This window comes from Myotis daubentonii, chromosome 6, assembly GCF_963259705.1.
Source record: "Myotis daubentonii chromosome 6, mMyoDau2.1, whole genome shotgun sequence".
Taxonomy (NCBI): domain Eukaryota; kingdom Metazoa; phylum Chordata; class Mammalia; order Chiroptera; family Vespertilionidae; genus Myotis; species Myotis daubentonii.
Window position 1 is genome coordinate 8218681 of NC_081845.1, and position 20565 is coordinate 8239245.

The window sequence follows — 20565 nt, forward strand, 5'->3', positions numbered from 1 at the left end:
TTGATAAGGACAATGGGCCCTGTGGCCTTTTAACTTGCCTGTTCTCAGTTGTTCTTGGCAGCTCTGTGGTAGTTTGAAAATCAGCAGCCCTGCAAACCCAGTCTCTGTGAAACCAACAGCCTGACAGTCACTGGAGAAGTCAACATGAGTTTTTTTGTTTGTTTGTTTTTAGTTTTTTAATCAAGCTTTATTTGGAGATAACTATAGATTCACACAGTTGTAAGATATATCAGAGATCCTGTGCACCCATAGCCCAGTTTCCCACATGGTAACATCTTACAAAATTCTAGTACAATATCACAAATAGGATATTCACATTGAATAAGGTATGAATATTTTCTCTTTTTTATTGCTTAAAGTATTACAAAGAGTATTACATATGTCTCCTTTTTTCCCCCCCCTGCCCTTGACACTCAAAATGAGTTTTGTTGAAACACACACACACACACACACACACACACACACACACGCACCAGCTAGACCAGTGGTTGGCAAACTGCGGCTCGCGAGCCACTTGCGGCTCTTTGGCCCCTTGAGTGTGGCCACGAAGTTTCAATCGCACTGTATGTGCACGCTTGCACATGGTATTTTGTGGAAGAGCCACACTCAAGCGGTCGCAGTTTGCCGACCACTGAGCTAGACAGTAATTAGAGTGGTAAAAACATAGTTTCCTGAGAAAAACAATTACAGTAGGGGAAAACAGTCCTCAGTGTAGAAGCTGTTTCAATTCTGAATACAAGAAGGAAAAGTGAGAATTTATGGCCAAAGACTCAAATAGAGTGAGGCTCTATTGAGGGACGATGACTAACGGGAAACATCAGAGGTCAAGAGGGATTCTAACTAAATTGTCTAACACGATTCTTACCAAGGCAGACCAGGGAGATCAGACATCACCTGGGAAGATGGTGGAGGATAAGGAACCTGATTAGATATCAAGAGTTATCAGATCGCCCTAACTGGTTTGGCTCAGTGGATAGAGCGTTGGCCTGCGGACTCAAGGGTCCCAGGTTCGATTCCGGTCAAGGGCATGTACCTTGGTTGCGGGCACATCCCCAGTAGGGAGTGTGCAGGAGGCAGCTGAATCGATGTTTCTCTCTCATCAATGCTTCTAACTCTCTATCCCTCTCCCTTCCTCTCTCTAAAAAATCAATAAAATATATATTTTTTTAAAAAAGTGTTATCAGATGGTGCCTGACTGGTGTGGCTCAGTGGTTGAGTGTTGACCTATGAAGGGAGGTCATGATTTAATTCCAGGTCAGGGCACATGCCTGGGTTGTGGCCTCCATCCCCACTGGAGAGCATGCAGGAGGCAGCCAGTCAATGGTTCTCGCTCATCATTGATGTTTGTTTCTCTCTCTCCCTCCCCCTTTCTATCTGAAATCAATAAAAATATATAATTGTTTTAAAAAGAGTCATCAGATAACAAGGATGGAGTATTATAGTTAAACTTAGCAGGATTCTTGCTAAAAGTGAGTAATGCAGAGACAAACATGGAGGCTGAGAAATTAGGGCCTATTTGAGAAAAGACTTCAGGGGGGCTAGAGTGGAGTTTGGTCAAGAAGAGAGTCTTTGTCACTTTAGAGCTTCTCAAAAAACCATCATGCCCAAGGAATAGTCACTGTTTAACCTGACTGGCAGCTCCTGGAAGCCCCATTCACAGAGTGTGCCCTCATATCACCTCACTCAAAGGTCACTCACCTAACCTTAACCCTACCCCTACCCCTAGCCTTAACTTAACCCTATCTCTAACCCTAACCCTAACGCTAACACTAACCACTGTTTGGTCCTTTGTTCCAATTAGGGACAACTCTGAAGGGACATTCTAGTTCTCTCTATAGGATTGGCTGATGCCTCTTTTGGACATGCCACTCATTTTAACCTCTTCTTCCCAATACTGTCCCCTCACTCATTCTCGGATATTCCTTGCTGAGAGCCCCCCAACCCCATCAAAATTTCTGCACACAAATGAACATTTCAGAGTCTGTTTTCAAAGGCCCCAACTTAAAATAGTAGTAATAATACCAGAGAGAGAAGAGAGATTTTTAAACAATAAAATCATTAAGAAGGCAAAAAGGAAATGTATAGTATTAATTGAAAAGGGGGAATTTTTCTCCATTTTGATAAACAGGAAGGAGGGGAAGAGAACAGGTGGGGGAACTTTGACAGAGAGTCACAGTAAGACTGTGCCACATGGAAGAATTATTCCCCTAAGAGAATTAAAGTGTTAGGTAAGCAAAAATGGAAATATGTGTTGGCCAAGCAAGACAAAAACTTGTCCCCTACCAGTGGTATTTAGGAGCACAAAAATAAATCAGAAAGATCTGCAAACCAGAGAGCCAGATAACTATGGAAAAAACAGAAGATTCTCTCTCTGTCTTCCCGCTGAATACCTTTACTCCGAGACCCCCAGGAACATTTGGTCATTTGTTACTCACCAGCTGCCAGCCCTACTTCCTCCTATCTTCTTTGTAATCAATAACGCAATTTAAGTATCTGCCCTCCCACTCTCTGCTCTTAGCTAAGCTGGAACTTCCCTACAAAGCCTGATTTTTGTTGTTGTACACATCACTATGTTGTACAACCGAAACTTAATACAATTTTATATGTCAATTAGATCTTAATAAAAAAACTTTATTCTCTAAAAAAGTTAATGAAGTAATTTTGGAATATAAGTGAATGTTTTTAAATAAATAATATTTTCCAGATGCATTAATTCATTGAAAAATCCTGTTCCATTTATTGGTGATGTCACCCTTTTTTAAAAATACATTTTTATATAAAATAAAGTTTGGGTCTCAGAAATAGATAAAGACGGTCTAGATTGGGTTCAAAGGCCAAAGTAAATAGGAGATACTCAAAGTTATTCAATAAATAACCCATTAAGCAAAATTAACATCAGTTTAATTTTGTTTCATAAAAATATTAAACATTTCAAATAAAAAATACAACTAAAAAAGTCTGCAGGTTGTGCTTTAATTTCACATTTCAGACATTGCACAATATTTACAAGACACTCATTTTGATTGTGCGATATAAAACAGTTTTTACTCCCAATATAAAATCTGTTTAACTTCTCATGTTAAACAATAAAAATGACATACATGCAAGATAGCTTTGTTACTAAGTTAATGATCCCTTGAAATTTTATGTGGCTATATGATGATTGTTAAATGTGTTAAACACACACACACACACACACACACACACACAACAAAACAATAACAACAAAAACTTAGAACAAATTGGTTATCCTGTGAGCTTTTTTTCTTTCTTTCCTTCTTTTCTTTCTGGTATATTGCATTAAAGAGAATCTATCTATAGACATCATTAATAATAATTGTCCTTAAGGAACAATATAAATATAAGCTAAACAAAAATAATAAGGAAGATGCTATGTAAAAAATCTTATTATCTAAAAATCATTACAATCTTAAGCCATATGTAGACACTAGTAGCTGTGACCACTGCATTGCAGAAGCTAAAATGAGAGTACGTTTTTCTTCAACAAAATTCCCAACGTTCATAGGAGCAAACAAACAGCAACATAAGCAAAATATTCACTGTATTAGAAATAAAGCACAGGCCTTTAGAGTCATTATCCAGTGAACTTGTGTCCTTATATGAAAAAGGGCAGCCACAGACATCTGGCCCCTGAAGTTCTCTGGTACCCACATTTGGGATGTACCTTTCTTTAAGAAGATGGCCGTCTGTGGAAGTGAACTCCTTAAATAACTGCCTGCAGTTATGGCATGGTTTAATCTCTATATATAAAAGCCTAATATGCTAAGTGTCCAACCGTTTGACCATTCAACCGGTCGCTATGATGTGCACTAACCCTCAGGGGGCAGATGCTCCGACCAGTAGGTTAGCTTGCTGCTGGGGTCTGGCTAATTGGGACTGGGCAAAACGGGCCAGACATGCCCTGGAGCCCTCCCGTGGTTCCTCCCAGTCTGGCCAACCTCCCGCGGTCCCTCCCTGGCCTCTAAAATAGTTCTTCTAATTAATTTCCTTTCAGTGTGCACGAATCCGTGCACCGGGCCTCTGGTCATTTATAAAGACTCTTCACAGAATCTGAAGTTGAATTCATAGAAATGTAAACGAGGGATGATGCCTGATGAGTCAATCCAGGAAGGAGAATTCTTCATGGGTGTAACATCCATTTCAATGACAGACTTTGTTCCCACTGACTCCAACTTCTTTGTTTCATTTGTGAAATTACAGGAGAAAGTCTCTAGATAAAGTGCTTTCCCTATTGCTAGGTTTAAATCTAAGAAATAAAACGTATCCCTTAGAAAAAATATAAGCTCAGTGTTGACGTGTGTTTTTAGGTTAAGTGAATTGGATTTGTGGCTGTTGCTTTTCTAAAATATAACTACAACAGTGAAGAAGGTAAATTATCATGTGAGTAAATCCAGGGGTTCTGCCTCCGTGACGTGTGGAAAACTATTCTGAGGAAAAGCACAAAAGTGAAGGTTAGCAATGGAAGTACCCTGTGACACTCACAGAGCTCAGCTTGATTCCCATACTTTGCCTAAGTGAGCGGAATCAGGGAACTTTGGAATCTTCTGTGTTCCGTCATGTCGTGCCCATATAATTCATTAGAGACCCAAGGCTGTAAAATCGTTCACTCGTCATTCCGAAGAAAGCAACATTAAAATTCCTCAGGCCAGAACACATTTTAAGTGACACTGATGTCTTTGACCCTATGCAATCACATCGGACAGTGAACGGGGATTGTAAACCACCACTACCTTGTTTTTATTGTAGTCTAAAATATACATACTGTATTACTGATGATTCTTAGATTAGCATCACGGCCTTTAAAAATCCTCACATTGAGTACAAAATACATAAATATACCACGAGTTGCGAAAATATTCCTTATTTGTGAGATAAGGAAAAAATGGGATCAGGGAAAATGTACATTGTAACGTCCAACTTGTCTGAGCATGTTCCAGTTGGGGAACTCCTTGGTCGTTTGGGCCATGTCCTCAAAATTCTGCTTCGTCTGTTTATGATTTCCTTTCAAGAAAAGACAAGGAAAGAAGGAACCAAGTTAGCGAAAGCTCCTGGTCAGAAATCTGGGAATGCCTTTATGATGGACTCGTAGGTAGGCGGAGGCGGCGGGGAGAGGCCCACGGGAAGGCTGCTGCTGGACCAGTGGAAGTCCGGGCGCCGCAGGCTGTGCGCCGTGAGGATGGTGGGGGAGGTCGGGGCAGCGGGGAGAGTCATCACCTGACTGTCCGTTTCCACGGGAAGGGGTGGACTTTGCAGAAATGGATGGAACGTGGAAGCCCTGAAGCTTGATTTTCTGGGAAAGGAATTGCCTTGTTCCAGGGAAGCTTGTCGCTGGAAGGTGAGACTGGCCAGGCTGAGGTTGCTGCGGCGCTCGCAGCCACTGTGGCGGTAAAATCCGGGCCTGTTGAGGCCGTGAGTGTAAGAAGACCGAGGTCGCCGACTTGAACTCCAATGGGAGATGCGGGCGCTCGCTCTTCTTCGAGACAAACAGACAAACAGAGCCCAAATAAATCCTCCGATCACGAGCCCGATAGCCATGGACACTGTGAAGGACATGATAAGATCCTCTGAAACGAAGAAACAAACAAAAAAAAAATAAGCAGGTGATTTGATTTGTAAGTAGGGACTCAACTGAAAACACAGGGCAGAATGCAAATAATAACTATGCGATGGTGTATTCAGGGTCCCTCCTCCCAAAAATGTATACACACTTTAAATAATTATTAATTCCAATGGGTTAAACCTGAAAAGAAAGAAACATTGCAATTAATTATTCAAAGTGTGTATACACTTTTGGGACATCTTATATGATTAAACCGATTTTAAGTTAGAGAAGTAGAAAATTGTACTAGATGGATATAAACAAGTGGGAGCTGTTACATTTCCATTTAAAGAAAAGTAGTTCTCAACCTTCCTAATGCCACGACCCTTTAATACAGTTCCTCATGTTGTGGTGACCCCCAACCATAAAATTATTTTCATTGCTACTTCGTAACTGTAATTTTGCTACTGTTATGAATCGTAATGTAAATATCTGATATGCTATATGTGTTTTCCGATGGCCGTGACCCACAGGTTGAGAACCGCTAAAATAACATTTTATCTGTATCATTTCATGTGGCTTACATTATTTTATCATCTTTAAGAAAGAAGTCATAAATATAGTCCCGTTTTTTTTAAAGGCCATTATTTAGCTCATAACGTTTTTATAGGGTTGCAAATGTAGTTGAAAGATTATTTCCATTTGAGTTACAGTAGTAAGTAATGCACCAAGTTCACAAGGGACTTTGTAATCATATTGATTTTGCCTTTTCCTCTGTCTGTTCTTATCAAGCATCCATGTCTCCCACCTGCAGGGTTCATGATATCTCACTCTCTGAGCTCATTCTGAGAGAGGAAGTGCTGGGCTAGAACCACCTGGTGGGCTGACGGATTTATGTTCTATTCTCTGAAATTCTGGACTGTCACTTAGATCTATGACTCATTGATGACATGACCTATGGAAACTACTGGGCTCTTTCTTGGACCCAAAGTTCTGGTTCATGCTGCCATCATGCCCTTGTTTTGATAATAAAATTCCTGTCCCCTGCATTTCCATAGAATCCTGCTATACACCAGTATCCTTCAATTCACAGAACTTGTGTTTGTTCAGATTTCCTCTTCTGGTGGGAAATGGGGGAGGGCAGAAAACCTTACCAAAATGGAAATTCTACCTTACTGCTCCTTTGTGAGAACTACACGCATATTCTTGAATGAAACTGGGTAACAGAGCCCCTGCTTTGAATGGAAAGACACCCTGGATATCAGAAGGCCCCTCCATCCGTACTATCCACATTTCTCCATTCTCTACCGCACGATCTAACCCATGAGCCATGTTGATTTTCTCACTAACACAAAACCTGTCCTTCTCTCTTAAATTCTGTGCTTTCCCATGTTTTGTTTTGTTTTTATATCTAGATACAATTTTTACATTTCTGTCTGGAAAACTCATTCTTCAAGCTCCATTTCATGTATAACCTTTTGGATAGAGACACATTTCATTAAAAAATGTTACTCTTAAGTAGAGGAGTAAGCTATCTTATCTAATTGCTTATCTGGAAATTAACTCCGAGGGGTTGTGAAATTGGGAAAACAAAAGAAGGGGGTTTTCAAATGCTTTGAAGTTCCTTTCAGGAAGAGGTAGAATCTGCTTCCCACCCCTTGAATCTGGTCGGCCTTCGACTCAATGGAAATGAAGCTGTGCTAGCACAAGTCTAAGTCTCAGGGGCTTTCAGCTTCCATCCCCGCTGCTCTCAGGAACCCTGCAGTTGCCAGCCTGTGAACTCATTCAGGCTAGCCTCTTGGTTGTTGAGAGATACATGGCCCAGTATCCTTGTGGCCCTGGCCAAGAGCCTGTCAAACTCCAAATATGTAGGTGGGATCATTTAGATAATTCAGATTCTGGTCAATCCAACATCTGAGTGTGATACTTGCGAGAAGGCCAGCAGGAAATGCATTAAGCTGATCTGCATCCAAATTGCCAACCCCAGAATTATGAGCCACATCAATGATCATTTAGGCCACTATGTTTTGGGTTGGATTTTTACACGGCAAAAGCCAACTGATTTAAATTCAGCTTCATCCCTAACATGTTTGTGATTTTTAAGAAATTTATTTAGACTCATTTGTTTTATTATTTTTTTAATGGAGTTAGACTTTATGATTGCCAAGGTTTGTTTTTTACCAGTTTGTTGTTGTATTCTATGAAAATCAGTAATTCAGAAATAACAAAATAAGCTAATGTTAATGAATTTCTAAGACTGATGATTGCTCCTTTGTTTTAAGATATATTTCGTGTCTTTCTACCTTTTATTGTTACATTTATCTCCCAAGGAAAGATTATATTTGTTATCTCCTACTTTCACAATTATCGTTAGAAATATAAAAATCCTCTAAGACAATTGTTTATATTAAATCTACACAATAATTTTTGTAAAATAGGAAGATGACTTCTGAATTATAAGATGATTCAGGAAACATCTCTTAGACCCAGTATTGTTCTTCCAAAAAGTGTCTCACAAAAATAATCCTGAGTCATAACCTGAAAATGCAGTCTCTTGAGATGAGGATTTTATTGCGTTAGACTCTATCTGGAGAAAGCAAATAAATAAAGTTAGAACCTAACGTAAGCCTTGCTAGTAATATAGTAAAATTCCAAATTAACCTCTACCGGGGCCCCAAATATTTGGAACCCAGAAAAGAAGTTATAGGAATTCAGAGTTTCCAAGACAATGGCAGCAATGTAAATAAGAATTCTCCAATATTTCTTCCAAAAGGAAAAACAAAAAAACAAACAAACAAACACAAAACACTAAAAGAACAACAAAATGAACAAATAAAACTACACAAAACCCATGCCTTCAGTATAATTAGAAGACAATGACATCCAACTTCAAGTTACCTAGAAAATGAACTATGAAAAACAATAGAGATGCCAATCAATTATCTTCCACCGAAAGCTTTCATGGAGAAGAAAGGCAATTCTGTAAAAACTGAAAATGATGAAAAGGTGTTCTGGTCCCTGCACACAGTGTTTAGGAAAGAAGCTTTCGGTGCATACAGACATGTGAGGAGGCACATTTCTTTGGAAAGACTGCCAAAGGTCACCTCTCGTATGATTGCATTTATATGAAATGTCCAGAACAGACAAAACTGTGCAGATAAAAAGCAAATAGTGATTGCTTAGGACGGGTGGGAGAGATGGGAGGGAATGGGAGTGACTGCTATGGGAACAGGGTTTCTTTGTGAAAGACAAAATGTTCTCAGATTAGATTGTGGTGATGGCCACACAACTCTGTGGCTATAATAAAAACCATTTAAATGTACCCTTTAAGTGGGTAAATTCTGTCTCAAAGCTGCTTAAAACAACAAAGGAAGAAAAGGAGAGGGGTTTTTGGTAACCACACAATGAAGGAGAAAAGAAAGAGTAAGGGGACAATTTAGGGTCCTTTGGAACAAAAGAAAATTAAAAACCATTAAAGGACACACAATTCCTCTCCCACCTTCAGCATCTAGAAATAAAAGTCAACCAGTAAAAACATCATACTTTGCTATACTGAGGAAAAGAGGATTCTAGAATGACTCCCAGGATTCTGGGGTGGAAAGGCCAGGGTGGACACCAGATTTGAAAGTCTGTTATGAACAAAAATACTTGGGAAAATTATGGTAAACAATATTATGTTTTCTATTGATATATTTCCCTGAATCAACAACCTCCATTAGAGAATTTTAAATAACAACTTCAAATATAGAAACAGAGATATGGGGTCTTAGCTAAAACAAACTCTTAAAAATGCCTTGGACTCAAATCTCTCCTTTTATTGATATTGAAAGATTGTAAGGTTTATATAGTAGAACTAACATCTTTTTTTTAAATCCTCACTAAGGTTATGTTTATTTATTTTTAGAGGGAAAGGAAGGGAGAGAGAAACATTGATGTGAGACAGAAACGTGGGTTGTTTGCTTCTCCTAAGTGACCCAACTCGGGATCAAACCAGCAACCTAGGTATGTGCCCTGACCAGGAATCAAACCCAGAACTTTTCGTGTATTGAGCGGCATTCCAGTCAACTGAGCCACCCCGCCAGGGGTGGAACTAACATGATTTATTTTAACAATTGAATATTGACAACCAGCACTGGTCAGGAAACTATGGCTTTCACTCATGTACAACAAAAAGGAGGAGACAAATAGTCAGGTTCACAAAGTATATGCCCTGGCTTTTGTATATAAACTTATATAACCACTAGGGTCTGACTGAGGATCCTACACATATCAGGATATAAGCAGGTATAATAGATGAGGTCAAAGACATATATTTACTTTATTTAAACTAAATGGAGATAATAACCAAGACCTTGAAACTGAGTTGGTTACCCAGTAAAAGCATTTGAAGATTTGCAGGAGTTTCCATACACAATCCCAGTGTATCTACCCTTTCAGCCTGTCAACCACAGTCTCTTCTGGCAAATAAAGCATTCCTAATGGTTTATCTATAGTGAGAAATAGCATCAGGTTCAATGTCAAGAAAAACAAATTAGAAACTTTCAAAATATATAACCAGGGGGAAATAATTTCTTCTCATTAAAGTGATTGAGAAAATTAGCAAAGGAAACCAAAATACATGAAGTGAGAAATATATTTATATGCCTGGTGACTTTGATTTTCAAAATATATTATTGTTCTGATAGAAGAAAACAAGGGTCATATACAAACTCCAGTAGATAAGTTGTTAAAGAATAGTTTCAACCACCACAATCTTCTTAAATGAAAAATATAAATTTTGTGAGTACAAAGATTATTATTTTTAGTGGCACTAAAAGTAGAATAATAGTCTCACAAAAGCAATTTAATAATATATCTATTTTAAATTATTATTTCCTATGGGTTGTTAAAATTTCTATTTGACATTGTAGACCTTGGTCTGGGCCCACAATGTAGGCAGAATAGATATTTTTGATTCAAAGTATGTTGTTATTATAAATGAAAGACTGTATATGATTATATACATAGCTGAAGAGGATTCAATATTGAATGCTAAAAGTACCTGAGAATAATATGTACATATTAATAATAAATTATTTAAATTTTGAAGGCATATAAATACAAAAAGATGGAGCTACAGAAATTATAAAAATGAAAGAGAAAATTATACTGCCTTAGATATGGATTTGCCTAATTTTATTGTTCAGTTGAGTGCACATGCCATGAAAATGACTTCCTTTCCCATGTGGTCAGTCAAATATCTGTTTTAGAAGTTACTGCACTAATTCTTATGTCCTTGCTATATATGCAGAATTTTTTAATACTTACAAATGAGAATAACACAAGACTCTCTAAGACTTGCTGAAATATATGGTAAAAAGCTGATCTGTCTGGCTAAGCACCCTTAAATACTAACTGCAAGAATAAGTATGGAAATGCAGAAAAGCAATAAGAAAGAAATATCAAGAATCACAATTATAACAGCCTGTTCCAGAAAGGTCTTCCATAAGGAGACTTTTTGTTTATAGTGAATGATTTTCTGACACAAACGGTGAGTCCAGAAAATATCTAATAAAAACAGCATCTATTGGCCATACAGCTTTAAAATTATGTAGTTCAATCCTGGCAGACTTCTGCCCATAAATGTAGGGAGCTTTTTTTTTTAAAAAAAAAAAAAAAAAAAACTTACTATAAAAGAAAATATACCTGAAAAATATATTGGCTCAGATATTTCTCTTTTGAGGACAGTTTGCTTATTTCTCAACATTCTTAAGGGGGGAAAAATAAGCCATGACTTCACTTCACATAATTACAATATAATGCAAATAATAAGACCTAACAATTACTTTTAGAAATGCAGATATTCATTCGAAGGAAAATAAGAACAAATTCTAAACCAGTAAAGTATATAGATGATGTATTATGGAATTATACACCTGAAATTTATATAATTTTATTAACCACTGCACCCCAATAAATAAATTCAATAAAAATAAATAAATAAACATAAAAACAAGGAACAATAAATAAATAAGAGCAGTAAGGTATGGCATATAAATTAGGTATTGTTATTCTAATTTGTATTGTGTTTCTATACAACCAGCAAGGGACTGGCCCATACATCCTCAATGAATAATCCTATCTAATAAAAGAGAAAAATGGTAATTGGCGTACGACGATACCCTTTTCATTGGCTAATCAGGGCTATATGCAAATTAACTGCCAACTAACATTGGCAGTTAACTGCCAACAAGATGGCGGTTAATTTGCATATGTAGGCACAATGCAGGGAGGTGAAAGGGAAAGCAGGAAGAAGCCCCCTGCCACTGACAGTGATCAGAAACCCAGGGGGGAGCTAAGAGCTGGGGGGCAGGGCAAAGGCGGCCCTGGGGCCGCCTTTGCCCTGCCCCCCAGCCATGATCGGAGAATCAGGCGCCTTTGCCGCCCTGGCCAGTGATAGCAGGAAGTAGGGGTGAAGCCAGCGATGGGAGCTGGACACGGTCGAAGCTGGCAGTCCCGGGAGCTAGGGGTCCCTTGCCTGGGCCTAAAGCGGAGCCCACGATCGCGGGGCCGCTGCAGCTGCGGGTCCCCGCTGTCCAAGCCAGACGCCTCAGCCAGAGGCGTTAGGCCTGGGAAGGGGCGGAGCCTGCAACCACGGGGAGCTGGGGGTCCCCTGCCCAGGCCTGACACCTCTGCCAGAGGCCTCAGGCCTGGTCAAGGGGCCGATCCGGTGATTGGTGATCGGAGGGTGATGAGGGTCAACTCCTCTGGCCGAGGCATCAGGCCTGGGTGGGGGGCGGAACCGGGGATTGGGGGGATATGATGGTCTCCTTGCCCAGGCCTGAAGCCTGGGTCAGAGGCGTCAAGCTTGGGAGGGGGGTGGAGCCAGCGATCAGAGGGAGATGGGGGTCCCCTGCCCAGGCATGATTCCTGGGCCAGAGGCCTCAGGCCTGGGCGGGGGCCAGAGCCAGTGATCAGGGGGAGATGGGGGTCCCCTGTCCAAGCCTGACACCTCTGGCGGAGGCATCAGGCCTGGGCAAGGGGCCGATCAGGCGATTGGAGGGTGATGGGGGTCTATGCCTCTGTCAGAAGCGTCAGGCCTGGGCAAGGGGCCGATCCTGCGATTGGAGGGTGATGGGGGTCAACGCCTGAGGGCTCCCAGTATGTGAGAGGGGGCAGGCTGGTCTGAGGGACACTCCCCCCCCACCCCCCACACACACCCAGTGCACGAATTTCGTGCACCGGGCCCCTAGTTTTTATTATAATGGGTATTTAACTTACCCAAGTCATGTTATTCATTTTGGCCTAATAACAGTCACTACAGTGCCTCCCAATTCTAATATTCTAATCTTGAATCTGGTTTTTAGTAAATCTAATCATTACCTCAAATTTTATTAGTATTAAAATTTAGTAGAGGCTACCATCTAGTGGCCTTGAGTTGAATCATTCCAATATCTGAAAAGTAATTTTTGTCTTGGATAACAAAATAGAATGTTGATCTAGTCACAAAACCCTTTACAATTATCTGTAATAATAAAAGTGTAATGTGCTAATTAGACTAGACGTCCTTCCGGATGACCTTCTGGACAAAGCCAGGGCTGTGAGGGAAGCCTGGGTCCCAGGTGCCAGAGGGAAGCCAGTGCCAGCAGTGGGGGAAGGAAGGCCTACTCTTGCACGTATTTCGTGCATTGGGCCTCTAGTAAGAATAATAAAGCTTAACTATTACCAAAGCAGGCTATGTATGCTGTTCTTGGTTCCCTCGAGTATAGAGGAAAATGTTTCAAGCAATAAGATGTTGGCAAAAGCTTTTTAGAGAGAATAATATTTAGGGCAGATAAAACTCAATGGATTACAATAATTTCAACAGAATAATTACTTTTATGAGTATATCATCTGCCAGAAAATCCTCTTTGGTCTGTTTTCACAATGCCTCTATATCCAGAATTCAAATTCTTATTTAACTGCTCTGCCACCTTTGTGGTCCAAGCAACCATCATCTCTGACCTGGAATATTGCATTAGCCTTTTATCTGGTCTTTTTGTCCTACTCTCCCAATTATGTTCTATTCTCAATATAATAGCCACAGTGAACCTTTGAAAATGTAAGTCAAATCACATCACTCTTCTGTTCCAAACCCTCCATATTTGAGTAAAAGCAAACTCCTAAAAGTGGCCTCTGTAGATGGAGGTTCCAAGTTGACCTGTATTTAATTATCTCGGCTCACCTCTACTCTTTGTACTCTTCTACTAGCTCATCCAACTCCATCTGCACTGCCCTCTGCCACCAGGCTCCTTCCTGACTTAAGGCCTTGCATAAACAGTAGAAACATCCTATATAATAAAATCTTAATATGCTACGTGTCCAGTCATCCAGTCAGCCATTCAACCAATCAAAGCATAATATGCTAATGATATGCTAAGGCTGCTCAACCGCTCACTATGATGTGCACTGACCACCAGGGGGCAGTCAACTGGTCGACCAGTTGCTATGATGTGCACTGACCACCAGGGAGCAGACACTCCGACTGGTAGGCTAGCTTGCTGCTGGGGTCCGTCCAATCAAGACTGAGCAAGACAGGCCAGGCATGCCCTGGAGCCCTCCTACAGTCCCACCCCAGCTGGCCAACCTCCTGTGTCCCTCCCCGGCCCTGATCATGCGCCAGTGGGCTCCCTGGCCTCTTGCAATCCAGGACCCCATGAGGGATGTCGGAGAACCAGCTTTGGACTGATCCTGCAGGCCAGGCTGAGGGACCCCACTGGTGCACGAATTCATACACTGGGCCTCTAGTGTAAAGATAAGATTCCAAGTAAGCTTTTGTGGATTGATCCTTTCAGGTATACTGACTATAAATACTGGTTAAACCGCACACCCTTCCCTTCCCCTAAAACAATTCCTATCTGCAGGCACTGAAGAATGACCAAACATAGGCAGTTACTAGAGGGAATCTGACACTTGGAAGAAAAGAAGAGCAAGCACTAGATTATTTTTCTACTTTTCAAAACTTCTGGTCAGAGCACAGTTTCCAGTCTGATTCATGTGGGGCAGGTGAAACTCCAACTGAAAACCTGTAGCATTTCCAGTCTGAAGAAACAGCAGAAATGAGGATCCCTACATTTTATTGATAAACATTTCCTATATCTATGGTGGACTCTTGAACTATATTGCAAATTCCAAATAGCACAGCTAGAGAAAAAGACAAAAAAATAAAAAAACCAACAAACTAAACTAATCTGAGATGTGAACTGCCTTTCAAGAGACAGGCTTTATAGGGATTTTAGTTGGAGTTCTAAACATGTATTTGCTTGTGAAAACAAACTAGAAAAAGAGACTCTTATAGGTAATATAAAAGAATCCAAAAGCCCATTTAAAATGTTCCGAAAACAACGTAGAGCTGCTTGACGTGAAGAAACAGGAAAATGTGACCCATTCTAGGAGAAAAGAAAGTCAGCCCCTTAAGACACTAGGATGACCCAGATGTTCGCATAAGCAGACAAAGACGTCGTAGCAGCTGATATGTATGTTTAATGATGTGAAGGAAAATGTTCATAATGAAAGAAAAAGTAGAAAGTATCAGCAGAAAAATGGAAACTATAAGAAATAAGTAAGTGTATAAAGGAAATATCAGAACTAAAAATAGTTTCTCAAGAAACAAAGGCCCTCTTTCTCCAATACCTTAATAGTATGTCTCCCCTCCCCTGTGTTACCCCCCCACCACCACACACACACCTTAGAGAAAAAGTCGTAGGGAAGAGGAAAGAGGGGAGACCGAGTTCATGAAATTGAGGATTATTATGTTAAACTTGCTCAAGCTTTTATACTGATATCCTTTACACAATTCTGCCTCAAGCCATTCACTTCTCAACAAATGTGGCTTGTGGGTACTTACTTGTGCATATTTGCTGATAACATTTCTCCTGAGCACCCAGAAATTCTCCAGCTATGCTGCATTTCTGCCCTAAAACCTCACACGTTGCCTGTTATATAATGGGTGGCCAATCAATGCTTCTGAGTAAACTAATGAAGTAGATAGATAAGTATATGAATGAATGAGTTAATGAGTGAATGAAGGAAAAATGAATGACTGAAAAGTTCTTCCTAGGATTATCTTTCTATTTGAATTTATCTGATCTCCTTTCTTCTAAAAAGGATGTAGGAACCCTTTCTGCTGTATTTTTTAAAAAGTTGTAGTATATTACCAATCATTGCCATTTTACCATATATTATCTTGTATTAGTCCATGACATAAAGGCATTCATTTGCATGTGTATGAGCACATAATCTCCTCCAAGAATGTAACCTTGAGGACAGACAGTGACATTTGGGAGAAGATTTATTGAGGTAAATAAATGCAAGCTCCTAAGTCAATGATGCTAGCCAAACACATACATAATGCTAGCCAAACATACACACAATGCTAGCCAAATACACATACAATGGTAGCCAAATATACACACTATGCTAGCCAAACACACACATAATGCTAGCTAAACACACACAATGCTAGCCAAACACACACAATGCTAGCTAAACACACACAATGCTAGCCAAACACACATACAATGGTAGCCAAATACACATACACTGTTAGCCAAAAGAGAAAAGCCACATGGCAAGACAGGAAGTTTAACCACAGGTATTCTTTAGTACTCCAGGTACCAAGAGGGCAACTCAGTTTAAGGATGCTTCCCTCCTATTTCATTACATTAGGGCACAGCAAACTTTCCCCAGTTGTTTCTTGCTGGTTTTGTGGGCAATGTTTATAGCAACAGTTTTAAGCAAAACTGAGAAATGCAAGGGGGTGTCTTCATCTAGGCCAGTGATGGCGAACCTATGACTCGCGTGTCAGAGGTGACACGCGAACTCATTTTTTTGGTTGATTTTTCTTTGTTAAATGGCATTTAAATATATAAAATAAATATCAAAAATATAAGCCTTTGTTTTACTATGGTTGCAAATATCAAAAAATTTCTATATGTGACACGGCACCAGAGGTAAGTTAGGGTTTTTCAAAATGCTGACACGCCGAGCTCAGAAGGTTTGCCATCACTGGTCTAGGTTGTCCCTCTCAGGCTAATTGTGTTGTCCACCCTTGCACTAATTGCTTTAATGCTTGCACAACATGTAGTAAGTATTGAGGGGCAATTACTATGAAAATGCAAGCTGTCATGATTGGTAATAGTCATCATCATTTTATGCAGCTTGAGTGTGTTAAGTCTGGGAAATTGATATGCTTAACGCTCAAGTTTTGTTTTTCTAAGCTAGTCTTTCTTTACTTCTCCAAATTCAAAGTGAGAAGCAGCCAGTTGACTTTGGTAGCCATGGATAATGCCTTGCACTGCATTTTACAAGATTATCAAATTAATATGTCTGTGGAATCAGTGATCAAAATAGATATCAATTTAGATACACATAAGAAAGAAAAAGAAAAAAGATGGGGATTTGTTTTAAGAAACTTTTATCTTTTATATATTCACATTTACACTTTTGCAATTTCCACTTAATATTCCTTACTTCAGAAAAAAATAATGTGATCTTTTATATATTTTCCCCCAAACATTATATCTGCTCAACATATTTGCCCTGATTTTGTTAATGCTTATCAACATAACACTCCCCTTCCTGGTTTTCGTTATTTTTATATATTTTCCATTGTATTCACATACTAAGACAAAGAAACTCTAGGAAGTATCTTTGGGACAGTAAATTTGAATTCCTTCTCAAGCACAGATTTCTATATTTTAAAAAAATTATCATTTTTTAGGATTGGCAAATAGACTCCAACTAAACATCTGCTCTTACAGATTCAAGTTTTCTTAGTGATTACTGTCCATGTGTTAGTCAGTGGATAATGATTTCCTTTGCCTAAGTGAACCTGGCATTTAGTTGTTGGAAAAAAATAGATTTGGCTTTAACAATTAATGTTTGCAGTAAGAGTTACTTTGCTTTTGAATTCATTTACACTGCTACTTAGATTTGTAACGATGAATTTAGTGTGAACACACTCTCTAGCTGTTTTTTGGACATTCATTTGCTCTGTTATGAGGACACCAAGTAGTATTGTAACAAACGTATGATTAGATGTCTACAAGTCTACAATCCAAAGGCTTATCATCTATTGGTGTCTACCTGAATAAGCCTATCATGCCATTTCTTGGATATGCAAATATAATTTATTTTCTTCTTCCTAATTTTGTTACATAATTATTGTAGGATGTTCCCTGATATAATTTACAAATTGAAGCAAACGTAACTGGTTGATGGTAGAAAGAATTATTAATTCCCTTCATGCGAGTTTCCGTGATGGTGGACACGTAAGTGAGGTTGCCAGGAGCAGCCAGCCACTGCTGCTCACCTTTCCCCTCATTGTTCCCAAAATACCCGCTTGAATTGCAACAGAGGATTAAAAACTTGTTCTGGATTACTAAAAAGGGATATCCATCTATCCATAAACTCCATTTTCTCCTCAAGTCTTTTTCTGGATGTAATCCAAATTGCCCCCTTGATTTTTAAAATTTCCCTGAACCCAAAGTACATGTCAAGTTCACATCCCAGTCCTTCCCTGTCCCTCTAGCCTGAACAACTGGTGATACTGGCTCCACCGGCCGCCGGCGTTTGGGCAGCAGCTGTGTCCGAACACAAGGCCTTCTGTGTGGTGCCTTCTCTCCTGTGCTCGGCGTCCTCTGTAATGTTACATGTGGTGTTATTCCCGCTTAGCTTTTTCTAGTTCAGTTTCCCCCTCTAAGTTCATAATACGATTCCTTCTCTTATCTGTGGTATCACCCTCCTTAAGTACTGATTTATTAGTTAGGTTCACTAGGGAATTAAAAAGTGTAGCATTGACCATGTATGTTAAGGTAACCTCTGTAGGAATTCTTGGTTTCATTAAATAAAATACATAACCCATAACCTTAAACAAATAAAACTTCACTTTCCAACAAAAGCCACATTATCATATTCCAAAGAGCAATTCCTGCCACCTTGCTTCTCATCTTTTTCCTTATTCCTTTCTAATTATATTTTGTAACACCAGCCAATCCAGTCCTGTTGCCCAGATTTTTCTTGAGTGTTGCTATAGCCCACTTTAAAGACACTTTATATTAATATATCTATTACAATCAATCAATGAAAACAGTCAGTTTACAGTAAACAAAAGGTCTCAGAGATATTCAATGTTTTCGTAAATCACACAGTACATTTCTCTACATACTAATTTTAAATTTAAAACAGGTAAAGAAAATATCTTACCCCAAAAGTTTTCTGGCCACGGACTTCCTAAACTTGTTGTGTTATTAGCCATAATATCCACCAGAAATAGAAGAGAGAGGAGAAAAAAGAGAAAGAAAGAAAAGCCAGTGTGGCCAAAAGAAGCACTTTGATTCTGTCTTTGTGGTTCCGCAAGAGAAAAATAATTTTCACACAACCCCTCATATACTGTGTTTGCATAAAAGGAAACAAGTGTATCATGTTTCCTGCTTTTATACTCAAATTAGCAACTGTTTTTCTTATCTTGGAATTCCACATGGTTCCCGAGACACAAAACAATTTCCTTCTCGTCATTTCCTCAGCGAATGTACTGAATACCTCCTCTTGGCCACCTCCAAACTGCTTTTGGGATAAGAGACTTTTTTCCTGCTCCTTTCGCAATCTCCTACTGACACACATAGGGAGATTCCAAACTCAGCTACAGCTCGGGGTGACACTTATACAGGAGAGAGAAAGAGACTGTTTTCCAACGGTTAAAAATTACCTTTAAATAGTAAGTTATGGAGGGGAACAAATTCAGAAATCCATGTCCTGTTCAAGGACAATTGCCGGGAGCCGGTCCATCCTTGCTGTTTCAAGGGACCTGGCATATATGGCATACGGTTCTTAATATGCTTGCTCACCTTCTTGGCGCTGTGTTTTAACCAAGGTCACCTCTCCGAGAAAGGTTGAATCCCCAGGTAGGGATTTTCCCCTGAAGTTAGGGAGGGAATAAAACCCCTCAACTAAGTGCCAGGCGGGTAATTAATCCCTTTAACTACGAACAATCATGCTTAAACTACATAATCTTTTCTCCCTGGAATGGAGATAAGAAACGCCCTAACCTTTGTAATAGAAATTGACAGGATTAGAATCAACTAGTATAAATACAGATGCAACAAGACAACAACAGACAGAATTTAGAACACAGAACTAGAGACAGAAGAACTTCGCTGGAGAGAGCATGCCGGAGGATCCTGGAGAGGGACTGGCCTCAGAGCCTAGAGACAGAGCCTAGCGGGAGAACATGGCAAGGGATCCTGGACTGAACCTGACTACAGAGATTGGCAGGAGAACCTGACTGGAACCTGGACACTGAACCTGACTGGAGAGCCTGGACAGAACCTGGCTGGAGAACCTAGCGAGGGAACATGGCTACAGAACCTCGCTGGAGATCCGAAGCAGAACCTCTCTGGAGATCCGGGCTAGAGATCCTGGCTAGGCTGCTGATCAACTGAACGCTGTCTCCGTGTCATTCCTTCTTCGCCGACTCCGTCCACACCTTTGGGGACCCCTGGACCTGCTGGGGCTGGACCCCGGCAGACAATTAATTTTCTAATACCTCTTTTTTATATAAATCTGTTGCTTTTCAAAACTCTTAACATGGTTCATTCTATTTGGTATGTTAATTTTGAAAATTTCTTTATTTCATAAATATTTATCTAATATGTAATTTACATTTAATTACAATTAGTATTTAAATATGAAAAAAAGTTTCTAGAGTGAAAGAACCTATTTTTAAAAAGATGATAAAAAAACAAAAGAGATGCTCTTCTATTGGACAAAGAGCAATTTTTCAATTGTAAAAAATATAAAAAATAAGCCCAAACAGTGTGGCTCAGTGGTTGAACATTGACCTATGAACCAGGAGATCACGGATCAATTCCTGGGTTTGACCCCTAGAGTGGAGCATGCAGGAGGCAGCCAATCAATGATTCTCTCTCATCATTCATGTTTCTATCTCTCTCTCCCGCTCTCTTCCTCTCTGAAATCAATAAAAAATA

The 20565-nt window shown here is 39.7% G+C and overlaps 1 protein-coding gene across 2 annotated transcripts; it reads right to left on the reverse strand.

Moving 5' to 3' along the window:
- Positions 1-2884: 2884 nt before the first annotated feature.
- MYCT1 (MYC target 1) lies at positions 2885-18966 on the reverse strand. Of its 2 annotated transcripts, none has more exons than XM_059700012.1 (2): positions 18785-18966; positions 2885-5561 (listed from the first exon to the last, which is right to left on the reverse strand). In XM_059700012.1, exons 1-2 carry the CDS (start codon positions 18834-18836, stop codon positions 5074-5076), a joined length of 540 nt encoding a protein of 179 aa, XP_059555995.1. In that variant the 5' UTR covers positions 18837-18966; the 3' UTR covers positions 2885-5073. The 2 variants fall into 2 exon arrangements, with proteins under 2 accessions (XP_059555995.1, XP_059555994.1); XM_059700011.1 differs by having other exon boundaries at positions 2885-5585.
- Between the last annotated feature and the right edge of the window lie 1599 nt (positions 18967-20565).

Bases quoted from the DNA above. Each gene is read 5' to 3' on its own strand.
- MYCT1 (XM_059700011.1), bottom strand. From the start codon at position 18,836: ATGGCTAATAACACAACAAGTTTAGGAAGTCCGTGGCCAGAAAACTTT. The intron at 5,586-18,784 runs GTAAGATATTTT...TCTTCGTTTCAG, and splicing joins GTGGCCAGAAAACTTTTGGG to AGGATCTTATCATGTCCTTC.